We start from the raw sequence: 17,587 nt of genomic DNA on the forward strand, positions 1-17,587 counted from the left end.
GCAGACATTCAGGGTAGGTATGGTATAGGTGACAGAGGCACCAAGATGAGCTTGTTGTTGTGGCTGCACTAACAAAGGCTACTCGGTACGCTCAGGACAGTTGCATAAAAACACAGGCATCAGCAGATGTCGGAGAGGGCCCTGCTTCTTGAAGCTGGAGAAGAAAAGGAGGCAAGACCAGGGCTCCCTATTTGAACAGTGCCAAAGCCCAAGCTGTCAAGAGAGGCAGGCAGATCTGCTATTGCCTCTTCCCATTCAACACCGGGGCTCCTGCCCAAATACTAGCGTCCAGATTGTATTTATGACTGTTTTAAGAAGGAGTGACAGAGCCTTTTAATATCCCTGACAGCCCAGGATGTTTTAATAGATGGTGGAGCTGGGCTCCGGGAGTTAAGAAAAGAGAGCAGAGTGGCTGAGGGAGCTGTCAGGCCTGGTTTCTATGACAGACCTACTGATCGACTCCACGACAAAATAAAATACGGGCCTGTGTCTCTCCTCCGCCCCATCAGGTTGACAGACAGTCTGTCACCATTGCATGTCATGTTTCACCTCCTAATCACTCAGGCTTAGGGGAAACCTGTGTTTAACAGGGAATCCCTACAGGATTTCCACCCAAACCTGCCTTCTGAGCATCAAGCCTCCCTGTCAACCTCCTGGGCTCCAGTCGACAGGCTCTGCAGAGGACTGCCTCAGTTGCCGCTGTTTGTGGGAGGGTGGTTATAGGTCACACAGGACAACTTGGTGTTCGGTTGCACAAGAGTGTGAATGCCACTGAACTAACTGTACGTCCCAAAGGGTTAAAGGGATAAATTTTATGTTATCTATAACTTACCACCAAATCCAAACCCCACTGATGGAGTAAGTAGCAAAGAGAGGTACTTTGGGCCTTTGATCCCTTTTCATCTTCTCAGTTAGGCCACATGTGTCCACAGCCTATGTACCCCCTGCCTCTGCTTCCATAAAAATAGCCAGCTTGTTCCCTCCTGCTTATTGTCCTCTTCCTCACCACCCTAGTTGGTAGGCCTTATGGTCACTATTGGAGTCAACATCTGGAGGCACCTTCTACACACTTTTCCAGTCACAAGTTTAGGGCTGGTCTGACCATCAACTCTGTGTGGCTAAAGCCACTTTGGCCCCATCTAGAGAATGTTCAGGAAGGTGAGGTGTAAAGGATTCTCTCTCTGTGGATTCTCTCTCCGTGTCTCTCTTTCTGTTTCTCTGTCTCTCTCTCTCTCTTTTTCTTTTATGGTACTAGAGATTGAACCCAGGACCTCATACATGCTAGGTACGTGCTCTACCACTGAGTTACATCCCCAACATTTTTTATTTTGCATTTTGAGACAGGTCTTGCTTAGTTACCCAAGCTGGATGGAATTTGCCATCTTTCTGCCTCAGCCACCTGAACAGCTGGGATTACAGGCATGTTCCTGGCTTCTCTCTCCTTTCTTTCTTTTCTTTTTCTTTTTTTGGAGGAGGAAGGAGAGCAATAAACCCAGGGAGGGGGGACTACCCACCTTGATTCCTGAGTGGCTGAAAGAAACCCCAGAGAAAGAACTAGTTAAGTTCCTCCTCCCCGTGGATTAAGGTGGGTTGTGATGGGTCAGCTCTCCCTCCTGTGGCTCCTATTCCTCCTGCCCTACCCTGCCGACAAGACAGCCCTGATGCTCCCAGGGCCATGGTCCCAAGGGCTTAGATTCCACTACAGATGAGGTGCCCCTCCATCTCCCCCAGCCCAGGGCTCTGCGTTCAAGTCCTATGCCAGGAGAGAGTTAAGGGCTTGGGTTTAATTTGCCCGTTAATCACAGTTAAAAGAAGTAATGAGCGTCTCCCCAAAGCGTGGGTGTTTCTCTGCAGATTAAGCAGCAATTTGCATAGCCCCTTTATTCATTCCCACCTTCCCCTGTGGGGCGGCTTGTCCTTTCAGACACAGCCAAGCGCAGCCGGCGGCAGGAGCAGTTTGACAAATGGCTTTGCCTTGCGCCATGGTTTGGGCGACAGGGAGGGAGGGGGACACTGGGAGGGAGAGGGCAGCTCCCGACAGTAATGGATAGCTGGGGCGTTAAATAGTGCAGAACTTTTTATTAGACACACAGGAGAAGTTTAAATATTCAAACTGGTTTTCTTTGAAGCCTGGGGAATGAGAGGAGGGTAGCAGGCTGGCTAAGGAGAGTTTACTCAGGGCCAATTTACTCAGAGGCCCCGATTGTCCCAGTCATTGGAGAGCAAGGGCATCTGGAGGACACAGGGGGATCCAGGTCAGCTGGTGCCCCGGGGTGCCATAGCCCTGCAGCAGCCTTGACACCCTCCTGCTGGGCCCGGCTTGCCGTGCAGGATGGCAGCCTGGAGGCAGCTCTCAGGCCAGACTTCTGGGCCAGAGCAACTTGTTCAAAGCCCAGCCAGTGAGTGTGAGCAGCTTTCGGTACACCAGGGCTCCGGCCCTGCTTTGGTAGCAACCCTGTGTCTGTGAGGCAATGATGTCATTGCGTTGCCAAGAGGATGTGACCTTAGGCCTCTGCCTTCCTTCCTAGAAATGTTCTCCACAAACAAGGAAAGAGGAGAGATGGCCCCAGAAGATCCTCAGGCAAGGTGCTCTCCCTGGATGACGGTGATGGGTGGAGGGATTTTAGTCCATCAGTCCATTTTAAAAGCCTACTTAGCCCCAATGTTCTCCCCAAACTTCTAGCACTTTGTGGGACTCTTCCTTTTTGCTAATCTGTGAATCACCTGATACAATATTTCAGAGGTCACAGTCACTTGAAGAGAGATCATTAAAACAACTGAAATTCAGAGAAGTCAACTTTGAGATTGCAAAGGGAACACAATAGCTCTTATAATGCAACCAACAAAGCTCTCCTAAGGACATGTATCCCGCCCTTGGGGGGTCTGGGAATGCTGATGACAATAGAGGGATTAATTCTGGAAATGTCCACTAAGTATTTGGGCCTCATCTGAGCTGAGTGGGAAAGGCTTGCAGGGAGCCAGGAAAAGGGTTGGGGACTTGGGCTGCATGAGCGACTGGTCTCTTAGGTGGGAACGAGGCTACAAAGAAGAGAGAGAAATCCAGTTATCAAGTGTTGACCTGCTACACAAGGAATTAGGGGAGCAAAGAGGGCATTAGTTTCTAAGCAGGGAAATGAGTAGGGCAAAAGGGCCCATAGCAAATGGAAAGGGCGGGTTGGAGGGGAGCCAAAAGAAACTGGAAAGCTATTAACGGAACCGGTGGAGATAGGATATGCCAGAGCTACAGTGTACACGGGGATCATAATGGTTTTATTTGGGAGATGTTGGGATATGGGGGACAACCTAAGTCCAGGATCTTTTCAATCTGCCACCCTCTCATAACTATTTGTGTTTTACTATGCCAGCACTACCCGTGTCCCCCACTTCTTCAGTATTGGGGATGGAACCCAGGGCCTCACAATTGCCAGCCAAGTGCTCTACGACTGAAGCACACCCCAGCCCTTCCAGGAAGCCCCTGCACACACTCGCTATAGCTGCCCACTCTGAAGTCTGTAGTATATTTGTCCTTACTTTATAGGTGAAGGAAATGAGGCACAGAGAGGTCCAGTGACTAATGCCAGATCACACAGGGAGAAAGAAGAGCCAGGATTTGACCCAGGCAGCTCAGATCTTAGAATATGCTAATAACCACTATTTTGCACTGCCTGTTTTCCTATTACTTTATAAAAAAAAAATGTTTTGTTAGTTGTAGATGAACACAATACCTTATTTATTTTCATGCAGTGCTGAGGATCAAACCCAGTACCTCACAGGTACTTGGCAAGTGCTCTGCCACTGAGCTACAACCCGGCTCCCAATTTTATTAGCTTTTGTATGTGCAAGTAAAGCAGTGGAGAGAGGAGAAGAATATGCAAGTGGCAATTAAAAGATGAAATACACATTAGTAGAAGAACAGATAGGAGTGTAGGAAATGGCAGAGAAGAGCCGTAGGATCTGGGTTTCTTGGGGAGAAACATAAGCAACATGGGGGCAGTCGCTGCGGTGGGGGATGCACATGAGGGAGCAGGACCACAGTCCAGGCGGCTAGTTCCTGCTCCTGAAGGCCTGGGCGTGCTTTTCTTTTGTCCTCGGTTCCAGGTCAGTTCTCTGGAGCAGGGGATTCTTTGGATGGTCTGAATGATGCAGATCATTCCCTGGCCCTGGCACAAGTTCTAGACTTGTCGAGGTCTGTGTGCTCCTGGCAAGTCCTCAGCGGGCCAGAACCCAGCGCAATCTTTAGCACTACACCAATCCATTTTCATGGTCATCCACTGCAGGCTGCAGTGTAAAGGGATCCTTTTCGTTGTCTGTACAGAGAACCACACTCTGAGAGGGCAGGGTACACTATACAGGAAGAAAGGCTTCCTTTGGGCAGAGGCAGTTAGTGGACTGGAATTAGCAGGGTGACAGGATTTTGGAAAGACTGGCTCGGCTTCTTGCCTGAGTAGGGAGATGAATCCTAGCTAAGCCATGAGAGCGTTGCCCTAAATCCTCCCTAAAGAGATAGGGGAAGAGTCAACATGAAACTATAGGGTGCTCTTGGCAATGAATTCACCTAAGAATCTGGAAGGTATAATCTTGGCTTGTGAACTACCTCTTTCTCCAAACTTTTTCTTTCAACTGGATACTTGACTGCCAGGAAGCTGGTCTTCAAGCTCATCTAGGAGTGCCTCACTTCTCCCTTCTAAGGGGGCAAATCATGCCAGGAAGGACAGGCCTTGTCACTGTCCCACCATCCAAGTTTAAGTTGCTGAAGCTGGCTTTGAACTTGCAATCCTCCTGCCTCAGCCTCCCAAGCCACTGGGATTACAGGTGTACGCTACCATGCCCAGCTTGTCCCATCATCCAAAACAAAGTGTTCACGTCGTGAGGGCACCCCCGAGCAGGCACTCTTCCAAGAACTCTCAAAGCTCAGCTTATTAACCCTATGGTGATCATGTGGCAATTCTAAGAAAAAAATGAGTAGGAACCTAAGTTCCAAAGTAAAGCTGAAGGGATTTGGATTTAGTCCCCAAAGTCATGTTAACTGCCCTTACATGGGGTGAGCCAGCCAGATGGGCCACTTCTGTGTTTTTAGCCTGGCCAGGGGGGTGTGAGGATCCAGAAGGCAAAGAAGACTGAAGGTTCTGGAAAATAAACCCAGCATTATCAGGTTAAAGGCTTTAAGGAAACCACTTACCTCAGCCTAGGAATGGGGGAGGCTTCATTTCAACAGATAAGCAAAAAAAAAAAAAAAAAAAAAAGGGCCTAACCCTTCTGAGAACAGTCCACTAACTACACTGCTTACCAAAGTGGCCAAAATCTGAGAAGCCCAGGCCCACTAAACCCATTTCCCCTCCTGCAGATGTGGCCGAACCTCAGTACAATTCCCTGCTAGCCGGATGTGGGGCAGGGAAGGCAGGCCCTGTGCTCATCTGTGGGGAAGAAGCAAGAGCTTTAAGGTCTGAACTTGGCCTTCCAGGGTCATATGATCCTTAGGGCTTCTCCCTACAGCTCTGGCTGGCCCTGTAAGCAATGGAGTCTGTGTGACAGTTGGTGACTGGGTAGGGACATTAGAGCTGGCAAGGGTAGCATGCCTCAGTGAGCTGATGGCTGTGAGAGGCTGAGAGTGGGCAGCTGACCAGGTAGGCCTAGAGGTGGTGGGCATGCTCTCAGAGGGAAAGAGACCACCATGGGCAGCAGACTGTGCCCCAGGTTGAGTCTCCAGAATGGCCACAAGCAAAACACAGGCCACTCATGCTCCTTTATGTCCTTCTATTCTGGACAGTTTTCCAACACTAGTATCTTCCCTTTCTCAATTCCTGATTTCTTATTTCAACACCCAACTCCCCCAAAAGGAGGTGACCAGGCAAAGATTGGGGGGAAGCAGTGGGCTGACATTAATCGATAGGAGCGGCTTCGAGCAGTTCATGCGGCCTTATCTCTCTCTCCTTTGGATAGCGTGTGTCCGCCAGAGTCCGCGGGGTCGGTGATTAATAGGGGCCATCACTCACTGTCCCGGACGGCTGAAAGGCAGCAGGGAGGGGGCGGCCCTCCCCAGAACTGAGATAACAAGCAGCAGGAATAATGAGTGGTGTCACTCCACTTTTCATTTTGATGGAAAGTCATTACGGGAGTCAACGCCAGCGACAAAGAGCCATGAATCAACTGCTCTGCTATGAAATTAAAATCGAATTGCTGGCCACCCCCAGCCCCTACCCTTCCTGGGAAATGGGGATGGGTAGGTGGCTTGGGAGAAGGGTGCTATCCTGGGGTGGGCTCTATCCAATCCCAGAGCTGGCAGTTATGGGCAGGAAGTGAACAGGCAGCTAGTGAAGGTGACAACTCCTGTCTCCACCTTGTTTACCAGACCCTTCCTCCCCAACCGCATTTCCCCTCTGCCTGGAGGTAAGCTGTGATTAAGAGGAAAATACAGCTTTTCTGGCTCCAACAGGGCTGCCACTTGAGTGCTCCCCTCGGGCTGCTGGCCGGAGTGGGACAGCCCAGGCCCACTGTTATGGAGACAGAAATCCAGCTGCCCAAGCCTTCTCAGAGCCCCTTGCTGAACCATCTGTAGTATTAATGGGGTCCCCTTTATTACCAGAAGCAAAAAAGAAAAACCCTTAGCCTGGGGCTCTATAGTGATAGCTGATGGCCCAGGGAGGCCACCTGGATCACGAACACATGAAGTGATATAAGTAACCGTCAGCAGTAAACCAAGAGGCTTTTGCTCTTTTATTAAGTCCAATTCAACTAACTACAAGCAGCAGCTGTGGTTCAGGCTGATAGGCCACAGGGCCAAGCCAAACAGTTTCTTGCAGAGTGCCAGGTCCCCATCCAGGGGATGGTTCCTTCCTCTGGCTCTCTGTCCTCCAGCCTGCCTGGCTTCTTGAGGGGAAGGGCTTCACAACATCAGCCCCGGCAGTCCCACCTCCACCTGAGGCTGGGGAGATGGACAGGCAAGAACACAGAGGGAGAACGTCAGACAGAGGTTCCCATCAGGTTCACAGGGCGCCCGCTGTACCTCTTGGAGATGTCAGCTTCAATCTAAAAGATAGCAGTACCAAGTGGGCAGGAAGCAGAGGCAGGTGCAATGCCTCCTTCTGTGGAAACAGGGTGGGGGGGTTCCTATGTGAGGGGTCTGCCTGTCCTGTCTTACCAGCTTCTGCAGCTCCTTGGTCTTCTCCAATAGCAGGTCCAGCTTGGGCTCCAGCGCTGCCTGCTCCTGAAGTGCCTCCTGCTGCTTCTGCACCATCAGCTCTTTCTTCAAAGCCAACAGCTGGGACTGTTTTAGTTTTTGCTGGAGGAATTCTGTCACTCGGTCCACATACCTGTGCAGAGCACTCAGTAAGGATTGATAGAGCTGTGCACCTTGAGCAACTCCATCCAACTGCTGGACAGGTGAGGCTCACAAACCAATTCCCTAATTGCCTCTCACCCTCATATACTTAAGTCCTTGTTTTGTAAGGAATACCCATTCTAGGTCCCCCTTCCTACTTGGGAAGTAGATCCTGCCTGTATACACAAACCACTCCTATCTTGCCCCCCGCAAACCCCTCTATCCTCAGGAGGTGATGTCATGGGATGCAGGGATTAGATTTAAGGGGTCATGGAAGAAGAGGAGGAATACAAGGGGAAGAGCTCAAGATGATGGAGCCTAGCATCAGGTTAGCCAGACCTTGGTGAGGCCAGAATCATAAACAGGTGTTGCATTTGAAGACTGGTGAGCCGACCAATCAGATCCTGCAGTGTGGACACCATGGTGACCATCTTTTCTTTGGTCTGGCCCTGTAGAATGGCGGGAGCCAACTGAAACTGGCTCACGGACAGGATGTCGGCCTCCTCACTCATCTCCACTGCTCTCTGGGACAAGAAGATCTCGAGCTGAGGACAGAAGAGTTGACTCAAATTAAGAAAAGAACTCAGAAGCTAAGTCCTCAGGCTGCTCATCCTGGGAGAAGGAGCAGAGTAGTGAGGGCTGGACTTTGGGTGAGGCAGTTATCACTGAACATGTTCATGGCTAGAAACTCAACAACTGCAATGTAAGAGTGTGCAGCAGCCTCCACTGTCATTCTGTGGTCCCCCATTCTGACCTCAGGCCAGTCCAGCTCTAGACCTCCATCTTTTCTCCCTAGCCTGTGGCTCAGATAATGAGAATGAAGAGATTCAAAGGTTTTCTCCACCCTAGTGAAGGTATTTATTTTCTCTTCATGAGGGGAATGAGATTCAGGGAATCGGAATCCATGTTTGAGAAACCCTGGATTAACACAAGGCCAGAAAGAATATGAGGGCCATATCTAGTCAGTCTTATTCTGCCATAAAATCTTGATACCTTTTGTCCTGCTTATCCCCTGAGGCTAAGAAAAGCCTCTCTGGGGAGAAAGACAGAACCCAGTGAGGGTTGAGATCTTTCAGGAGGGTCTCCCCAACCTGTAGTCCACTCAGAAGGATAGACCCCAACTTTCCAATCCTATAACAAAAGGGCAGCTGAGAACACCAGCTTCTTATTGGGGCTGCCAAAACCTCAGCCACAGGAATTGTATTTCAACTCAAATGAGATGGAGTTGTTTTTGTTTTTGTGGTACTCAGGATTGCACCCAGGAGCACTCTGCCACTGAGCTCTACATCCCCAGTCCTTTCTTATTTTCTTTTATTTTGAGACAGGATCTTGCTAAGTTGCCCAGGCTGGCCTTGAATCTGAGATCCTCCTGTCTCAGTCTCCCAAGCTATTGGGATTATGGTTGCGAGCCACCACCCAGCACAAGATATTATGTGGTTCCCAACTTGCTCAAAACCTCCAACAGCTTCCCAGCTCATGAAGTCAAACCACAGTTCTGACTCTACATCTCTGAGCTGTTCTTTCATTCCCCGAACCCAGGGCCCTCTGCTCAGTCACATGGCCTCCCTGTTGTTGCTCAAATGTACAAAGCACGCTTCCACTTCTGGGCCTTTATAGTGGTTCCCTCTGCCTAGAAAGCCCTTCCATCAGATACCTGCATGTCGAAATTGCCTACAGTCTTGACTTATAGTCACCTTCTCAATGACACTTCCTTGATCCCCAGATATAAACCACAGTCCTGACCAACAATACGAGTTTGTCTCCCTCCCCTGCTTTCTTTGTGTTACTTAGTAGTATCTAACATAAACTGCATACTTATCTGTTTCTTATCTGCTTTCCTGCTAGAACATAAGTTCCATGAGAGCAAGGACTTTGTCTTGTTCATTGCTCAAGCTCTGGAGTCTAAGACAGTGCCAGACACTCTGGAGGTGTATGAGAAACATGAGCTGAATGAATGGGGGCATCCTAATACGTTAGGCTCCTATTCCAGGACATGGAAGGCACTCAGCATCCCTCACGTGAATAGGGTCAGGTCAGGCCAGGGGTCAGGAATGATGCCACCTGTGCTGAAGCAAGGCCTCCCCACATCCCCCAGGTGACAGTACCTCCATGAGCTCATCAATGAACTGATTCCGGGTCTCAGGGTATTCAAGAAGTGTCAGAGCATCTGGGCCTCTAGCAACACCTTCTGGAGCTGCCAGGAAGAGAGGGAGAGAAGTGAGGAAGGATCACAGGACTGGGGAAGAAAAAGATACACTTTAAAGTTTGAGAAGCCCTGACAGATTACCATGGACAGACTCACTGCACTAAAGGCTCTTCCCCAAGGGGAAAAGTTAACTTTCCCCAGGTGTCTCAGGCCTAGTCAGGCCTTCCTGCTCTAACCCGCATCCTGCCAGGAGAACCACAGAACTGGATTTCAAGGAGCACTAAGCCAGGCAGTGGGAGGTAAAGTGTCGTCCTGCACTGCCCTCTAGTGGCTCTGGTCACTGCTACAGTCTCCCTGCTGGTGGTCAGACTTTAGGACCAAGCTGGTCCCCTTAAGTCCCTGCCATCAGTACAGGTGACCCACATTCAGTCTCTAGAAACTTTGAGAGTTTCTAAATAGTTCAACAAATTTCCTGTGTTTCCCTCCACTGACATCCTCAAGATTTTGAGAAACAGTTAAATGTGCAAGAAGCCGAATTTCAACAGTATTATTTTTCTTTGTGCCTAGACTCAGGGGTCCTTGAGCACCCCACTCTTGCCAGGGCTGCAGGGATGGAGCACTTACCCTGGGTTCCTGCTTCAAGCACTGTGATCTGCCAAGCAGTAGCATCATCTCCCCAGTCTATCCCCTCAACTCCAGCATCCTGGATAGAGAGCAAAGAACCCAATGTTGGGAGAATTTCCCCAAGCCCAACGGGCCGGAAGAGACAAAAGGCTTTGAAAAGTTCAATGACTGAAAACTCCAATTGCATTAAAGTCTACAACGCTGAGGTAGGTGACAAAGATGGCAAGTGTGGGCCCAGTTATGTTGTCACCCTTTTCCCCATTTTTCAGGTTCCCACCTGCCTTTACCCCCACCTCTTGCTCCAAACCACAAGAGAAAGGAGGTCCAAACTCTGACATGTCACTTCTGAAACTACCTTCCTTGGACTGCACCTGGCCTTGGGGTTGTGAACTTGGATTGAGGCCTTTACGGACACAGACAACACTTTTCTATGGCCGAAGCAGGACCACACAAAGTCCTCAAAGAGAAGGACTAGGAGGATGTCCTAACCTTTGACTCAGATTCCAGGGAGATGCCCCAGTCGATTCCAGAGACTTCAGCAGAGATGCCGGCATTGGAAACTGTCTCCATCCCAAAGTCGCCCCAGTCAATCTAGAAGGCAAAAAAGTGTTAGCTCAAATAAGACGTGTAAAACGAAAAGGAAGGGGGCTTGCTTTCCCATGGGCCTTAGCTGCTTCTATAGGGAGGACACATTCAAATGCAATAGGCTCCAAGTTCCCAGAAGAAAGTCATCTTCAGAGAGCTCAAGTAATTGAAGGGCTTCTCGTTCAACAAAAGCCAGCCTACTGATGTTCTTTAGCACTTTTCTGTACTCTGGTTGTAAGAAGGCCAGAAAAGTAAAGGAACAGAGTCTTCTAGATCTTCCTGCCAATAGTTTTGCTCACAAGAACCTCCTTTATGCTAGGTGTGGTGGTGCACACCTGTAATTCCAGCAACTCATGATGCTGAGGCAGGAGGATTGCAAGTTTGAGGTCAGCTTCTACAACTTAGCAAGATCCTAGTAAACTCATGAGCCCCAGTCTCAAAATAAAAAATTGAAAAGGGCTGGGGATGTCTGGGTTCAATCCCTAGCATCAAAACAATACCCCCATTCACTCTAGAACTCTGAATTCAGGTCAGAGTTTAGAGTGTGTGCTGATGGGGCAAGGAGCACTCACTCAGCTCCTAATGAGGCCTATCTTACCGCATCTTCTTCCAATTGCTCAGGAGGCTCCTCCAGGCATGGCCGCTCTACCACAGACGGCTCTGTTCCCGTCCTCCATTCATACACAGTTGAGTTTCCCCGTTTCTGCACGTACCGCAGCATCGGCAACACCTGCTCTGTAGGGCTTCAATAAAGCACACAACTGACCCTCCTACTAACCACTTGGGAAGCCAACACTGGGCTCTAGCCTGGGTCACATGGTCAAATGGGCAAGACTCCCACTGATTCAAGTATGTACAATATTGCTTACATATCATGTGGGAAAAACATGCATGGAGAAGAGAAAAGAGACAGGAGAACAGGCAAACCATCCCTCCTACAGAGAAGCTTGAAGTCCTTTTTACCTTTCACACACAAACTCTACACAGGCCTGGTACAGGTCGATGGCTTCCCCCAGGGACTGAGCCCCTGCCCCAATCTCAGTCAGCTGACTTGGCAGGTCCTTCACCAGGGCCAGCAATTCTCTTCGGACATTGTCTCCCTAGAGAGGGGAGAGAAGGGGAGCCAAGACAGATGTGGCAGAAGGGAGAGTCTAACAGGCTAAAGAAAATATCCAAAGACTAGAGACAGGTAAGACACTGGGGCACAACCCAGCCAAGAAGGAAGTCTTTGCTGGCAGCAGAGGAGCAGGGCTCAGGCACCCTCCCACTGTGACAAGGCACCCAGATGCCCATTCAACCACAATGCCTGCTCACCGTGATGCCATACTGTTTGCAGGAATGATAGAACTGCTCACGCATCTCAGCAGCCCCTGCCTGGCCCTCCTCCTCTTTGCGGCTGTATTCTTGTTGCAATTGCTGGCACTTAGCAATCTGCTTCTTCAGCGAGGGGATCTCGTAGTTGACATTCCGAACCAGGAGGCTAGAAAGTTCCACTGAGGAGGATCCAGGAAATTCACCCCAGGACACCCACACCCTAAGGCAAGTATGCCCAAGGATGCACACAAAGATGCCCTAGCACGATGGGTTAGGAGCAGGGATTGACTCCCTAGCACCCACTTCCCTATTGTGGAACCTGAAATGAGTTAAGTAGCCTCTCTACTCCAACTCTCAACTGTGAAACAGGGACAATATTTACCATGCAAATCCATATGAAACCCCAAGCACAATTCCCTGCGTTTAGTAGACGCTTAGTAAAAAGTAGCTGTTATGATTATTTATACTATTCAAAAACACAACCCAAAGTACAACTGACCCTTTAGTTGTTCTCTCAGGCACCCAATATGACCCATGCCTCTTCAGCCTAGCATTGAATAGGGGTTCAAAGAGGTTGGGGAAGCACACCCCAGCTTACCAAGGGAGGGAAAGCAGGTCAGGCACTTGCTCAGTCAGGCTACAAATGCCCATTACTTGCCCAATCCTCCTCCTGTCCTAGCACTTTGTGGAATTGATTTTCCCACCTACAAACAGGCAACATCTACACTCTAGTCTCTCCCCGCCATAAACTATGTCTTCTGTAAGCCTGGTGTCCTCAGAACTCTGGGAGGGGGCCTCCCCGTGGATGCCAGGGCTACTTTAGGGCCACTTTACCTAAGTAGGTATTGTCCTTCTCATACAGGGCTACGATTTCTTGCCAATCCTGAGTAGAACAGAAAGAGTACGTCAGCCAGACTCAGCAGTCACCTCGCAGTTCACTCCCTGGACAGGGGAGGCTCTTCCAGCCTTTTCATTAGACACAACATCCTTGCCTTCTTCAGAAACTAATGCTGGCCAGACCATATGGGTGTTTTGTGTGTATGTGTGTTGGGGAGGTACTGGGGATTGAACCCAGGGAACTCTTACTACTGAGCTATATCACCAGGTCTTTTGCCAAGGCTGGCCTGGGACTTACGATCCTCCTACCTCAGCCTCCTGATTTGCTGGGATTATAGGTGTGTGCCCCCACACCCAGCCACATACTTTTAAGAGCATGGTGCTAACAAGTGATCCCCAAAGGGGAAGGTCAGAAAATGTAAGCCCAGGGGAAGGATATACTTTTAGCATAAACTACAGGGACAGAGGGAAAGTTCAGGACATAATCTATGTAGATATGTCTATAAATCTTTAAAAAGACCAGAGAGGCACTAGCCCCATGGACTGGGGCCACACATTACCAGCCCTTGGCTACACTTACCTTCATCCGCTGTGAAGAGTACCGGCCAAAAATGTTTTTTGTGGAAGCCTCAGTGCCTTTGAGAAGGTCCACAATTCTCAGGCAGTGGAAATAGTGAATGTCTGGAAGACAAGGAGGAGTGAGGATTTAGGATTACAGCATCTTCCCACCTCCTGACCTTTGCAGGTGGCTGACCCATGGGTCCTACACTGCCAATAATTTCACCATGTAGCTCTCTCCCTTCATCATTCAACGTGGGGAAAAACCAGCATTTAAACTCCAAAATAAACTCTCTCTCTGGGGTCAGCCCTGCTGGCTAAACAAGCTCAGATGAAGCAAATTCAGGAAAGCAGAACTCAGGCAACATAGCCGCAGTGCACTCACAGGACCCAGAGAGCAGCTGGGCGATCTCTTCGCTCTCTGGCATGTCCTGGATGGCAGCATTGATCTTCTCTCGAATCGTCAACACCAGACTCTGCCATTTCAGGTTGCAGTGCCTTCTATCCACCAGCCAGTCTGCACGAGAAACACCCAAATCACAGCATACCTTCATACCACCTAAATGCCATCACTATTAAGCTTAACACACTGAGAAATTAACTAAAGTTGTCTTTGTATTGTTTAAGGTATGGGAAGATGAGAAGAAAGGTCTAAAGAAAGGTTTGGGGCTAGACAGACTCTGGTGGCCTGTCTTTATCCACAGTGATTTTTATAGAGCAACTGGCTCAACACAGAAATAAAGCAAACCTTTAAATTGGTCTTGACAGGAAAGTGCAACTTTTACCACACTAAATTCTCCATATTTTCCTTCTGTGGGTAATTATATCTTTCTTGTTGACAGAGGATGCTGCTCAACTTCCATGTCCTCAGGGCTGGGATTAACCATGACAATGGAAAACACAGGCAGTTATGCCAAGTACCGGATGAATGAACAACTACAAAGCTCCTAATACCTACAGCGCCCCAAGGACTAGATAACACTAGTCTATTCTTTACAATGAAGTGCCACCCTGCACACGTGACTATAAACGTGACTGACCTCAAGGAGTCTGGACTGTTTTGTGGTTTCAGAGCCAAGCACATTTCCACATTTCCTCAATAGAAGAGATCTCTAAGATCTAGGTTTTGTGGTTAGATAGTCCTGGTTATTTTCTTGGTGCTCGAGGTTGAACTCAGGGGTGCTTGACCATTGACCTACATTCCAGTCCTTTTAGAGACAGGGTCTCATAAGTTGCCCAGATTGGCCTCTTAACTTGTGATTCTCCTGCTTCAACTTCCCAAATAGCTGGGACTACATACCACCAGAACCAGCCATGTGACCTTCATTTTTTAATGTCCAATACATAAAACAGTACCTGGTAGAGAGCTAACTCAGTGAATGCTCATTTACTGGTTCTTTCATTTCCAAATACAAATTCACACATTGAGCACACAGGGCCTGAAGAACTGGACAAGTGTGAAGTAAGGCCAAAGAAGGTCCACTGGTGGCCATCATACAGGACTAAATGGCTCCATACAGTGCTTTACCACTGAGTTACATTCCTAGCCCCCTAAATGGCCCCCTGTAGTGGCGAATTTAGAACCATGGCCTTTTGCTAACAAATCTGTCAACTGGTCAAAAACTATGATCCCATTCCAGAATCAGTAATATTCCCTCTTCTGTGTTCCTCTAAAATTTATATTTATAAAGAAAAATCTCATTGCTGGGCGTGGTGGCACATGCCTATAATCCCAGAGGCTCGGGAGGCAGGATGATCTCAAGTTCAAAGTCAGCCTCAACAACTTAGTGAGGCACTGAGCAACTCAGCAAGACCCTGTCTCAAAACGAAAAAAAAAAAAAAAAAACCATAAATTCATAGATGTCATAAAATGAGGAGCAAAGAGCTGTGTTTGATTATCTTCATAGCAAGATTGGCATTAAATTGATGAGTCCAATGAACATTTTTAAATGCCAGGACTGTACATATGCCCTGAGATGGTCAGAATGAAGAGGTCTTTCCTTGTTTTGAACTGGTAAAGAGGTATGCAGACCAGATAGAGGTGGTCTGGACACTAAAAGATCTCTATTTACTTTCACTGGTCTTGGTTATACTGTGCCTGTAATCCCACTTACTTGGGAGGCTGAGGCAGAAGGATCACAAGTTGGAGGCTAGCCTGTGCAACTTAGGAAGACCCAGTCTCACAACAAAACAAAAAGTGCTAGGGATATAGGTCAGGAGTAGAGTGCCTGCCTAACACCTGCTGGGCCCTAGGTTCAATCCTCATAAACGGGAAGGGGGGGGGGAAATCTCTATTTCCAACTGAATTTGAAGTCCCTCTTCCCCCTAAAATCAAGGGGAGATGGAAGCTTTTTTTGGAGGGGATATCATGGATTGAACTCAGGGGTGCTCAACCACTGAGCCACATGCCCAGCCCTATTTTATATTTTATTTAGAGACAGGATCTCCCAGAGTTACTTAGTGCCTTGCTTTTGCTGAGGCTGGCTTTTAAAATTTTTTAAAATTTAATATTCATTTTTAGTTGTAGTTGGACACAATACCTTGATTTTAGTTATTTATTTTTATGTGGTGCTGAGGATTGAACCCAGGGCCTCGCCTACTGCCATAACCCTAGCCCCTTGAGGCTGGCTTTAAACTCAGGATCCTCCTGCCTCAGCCTCCTGAGCAGCTGGGATTATAAGCATGCGCCATTGCGCCTGGGGAAAGCTTTAAAAAAAAAAAATGGAATCCAAAATTGAACCTAGGGTGCTCTAGTTAGACCCTTCTTAATTTTTTTTTGAAATAGGTTATAGCTAAATTGCCCAGGCTGGCCTTTAACTTGTGATCCTTCTCTTCCCCCCCCCCCCTCCTGAGTAGCTGGTGGTGTACACCTAAACGGAAGTTTTTAAGATGGTAAAGTTTTTTCCCCGACAATGCAAAGGGCATTGTTGAGCCAGACAGACTTGTTTCAATTCAGATCTGCCACTGACAACTGATCATCTGTCACTCAATAATATGATTTGATAACATATGTTTAAGTAGAAAACCTTGGTTAAGTACAGACACTCTGCGGTTCTTCCCCGCTGCTCTTAGTCTGGTCATTGAATAAGGTAGGCGGTCAGCACCTCAACCCACACTTTCAGAGCTCTTGGCTGTTGGCGGCAGGGGGCAAGTAGCAGGCCTCCCCCGACAGCCGACTACGCGGGGTCGCCCCCTCCTACCGAGCAGTTTGCTGGTCTGGATGTCGATGGGCAAGTGCTGATGATCCTGGTGGGAAACACGGCGGGGAGGGGCTCCTGAGCGCGTGGAGGGGACGCGCCCCGCGCGCACTCATTTCAGTGTCCCAACCGCCTCCCCGAAGGGCCAGAGCGACGGGCCCGCAAAGGCTGAGCACGGGAGACAGATCAGAGAGTCAGGAAAAGGGTCCCGGGCCAGTTCCCAGTTACCGCAACCCCGGTCTCCACACCTGCATCCTTCCTTCACTTCCGCTTCCGGCCGGAGACCCCGCCCCTCTCCGCCTCACCATCAATCCAGTGCGGGTGTAACTAAGTCTCAGTTTAGGCGCAAACGGGCCTACTTCGGCCACGTAGCTGCCTTCCGCGTAGCCAATCGGGGCGCACGCGTCCTCCCCAGCGGCAAGCCCCGTCCACCCCGAGGCTCCGAATGGCTGAGTCTAGAAAGGGCGGGAGAACAGGGGACAGCCAATGGGAGGCGTAAGGCGGGCTCAGTGATGCAGAGCGCAAGGGAAGGGGTGCAGGGAAAGGGCTGCAGTGGCGGCGCGGCCACAGAAGGTGGCGCCCAAGAGCTTGTCCCCGTTCCTTTCTCCCAAAGAGGGCACAGATACCCCTTCTGTACTGACCTACGCGTCCGCAGGCAGGGTGGTACAGAAGGGGTATCTGCGCCCTCCTGACGACATTTTCCGAGACAGTTGAAAATGCCTTCTTGCCTCACCTTACCGTTTACAGCAATTTGTAGATCTCTTCTGACACTTATCATTCTTTGCCTTCTGATAGTAAACTTGGGTTGAGCACCTCCTTCTATTGGACTTTTAAGGAAGGGAAGGGAGAAGAGGGAAGATCAGGGAGATATCCTAAAGATAACACCTAGGGTAGGAGTGGTGGCGCATTCGGGGCCAGTCTGGGCAATTTAGTAAAACCCAGTCTCAAAATAAAATAGAGGAAGGACTGGGGATGTAGCTCAGTGGTAGGGTGCCTCTGGGTTCAGTG

The 17,587-nt window shown here is 49.2% G+C and overlaps 1 protein-coding gene across 3 annotated transcripts; it reads right to left on the minus strand.

Annotated features, from left to right (window-relative positions):
- Positions 1–6,701: 6,701 nt before the first annotated feature.
- Cdk5rap3 (CDK5 regulatory subunit associated protein 3) lies at positions 6,702–16,967 on the minus strand. Of its 3 annotated transcripts, XM_046420365.1 has the most exons (14): positions 16,828–16,951; positions 16,583–16,628; positions 13,768–13,899; positions 13,405–13,505; positions 12,822–12,870; positions 11,988–12,166; positions 11,637–11,773; positions 11,272–11,416; positions 10,578–10,679; positions 10,089–10,167; positions 9,424–9,512; positions 7,658–7,863; positions 7,139–7,310; positions 6,702–7,026 (listed from the first exon to the last, which is right to left on the minus strand). In XM_046420365.1, the coding sequence occupies exons 1-14, from the start codon at positions 16,885–16,887 to the stop codon at positions 6,961–6,963; spliced, it is 1,563 nt and encodes a 520-aa protein (XP_046276321.1). In that variant the 5' UTR covers positions 16,888–16,951; the 3' UTR covers positions 6,702–6,960. The 3 variants fall into 3 exon arrangements, with proteins under 3 accessions (XP_046276321.1, XP_046276325.1, XP_046276324.1); XM_046420369.2 differs by lacking the exon at positions 16,583–16,628 and having other exon boundaries at positions 16,828–16,967; XM_046420368.2 differs by lacking the exons at positions 16,583–16,628; positions 16,828–16,951 and adding an exon at positions 14,131–14,151.
- Positions 16,968–17,587: the final 620 nt, after the last annotated feature.

The sequence above is a fragment of the Marmota monax genome, unplaced genomic scaffold (genome assembly GCF_021218885.2).
Source record: "Marmota monax isolate L192 unplaced genomic scaffold, Marmota_monax_Labrador192_F-V1.1 WCK01_AAM20220418_F8-fsc00064, whole genome shotgun sequence".
NCBI lineage: Eukaryota > Metazoa > Chordata > Mammalia > Rodentia > Sciuridae > Marmota > Marmota monax.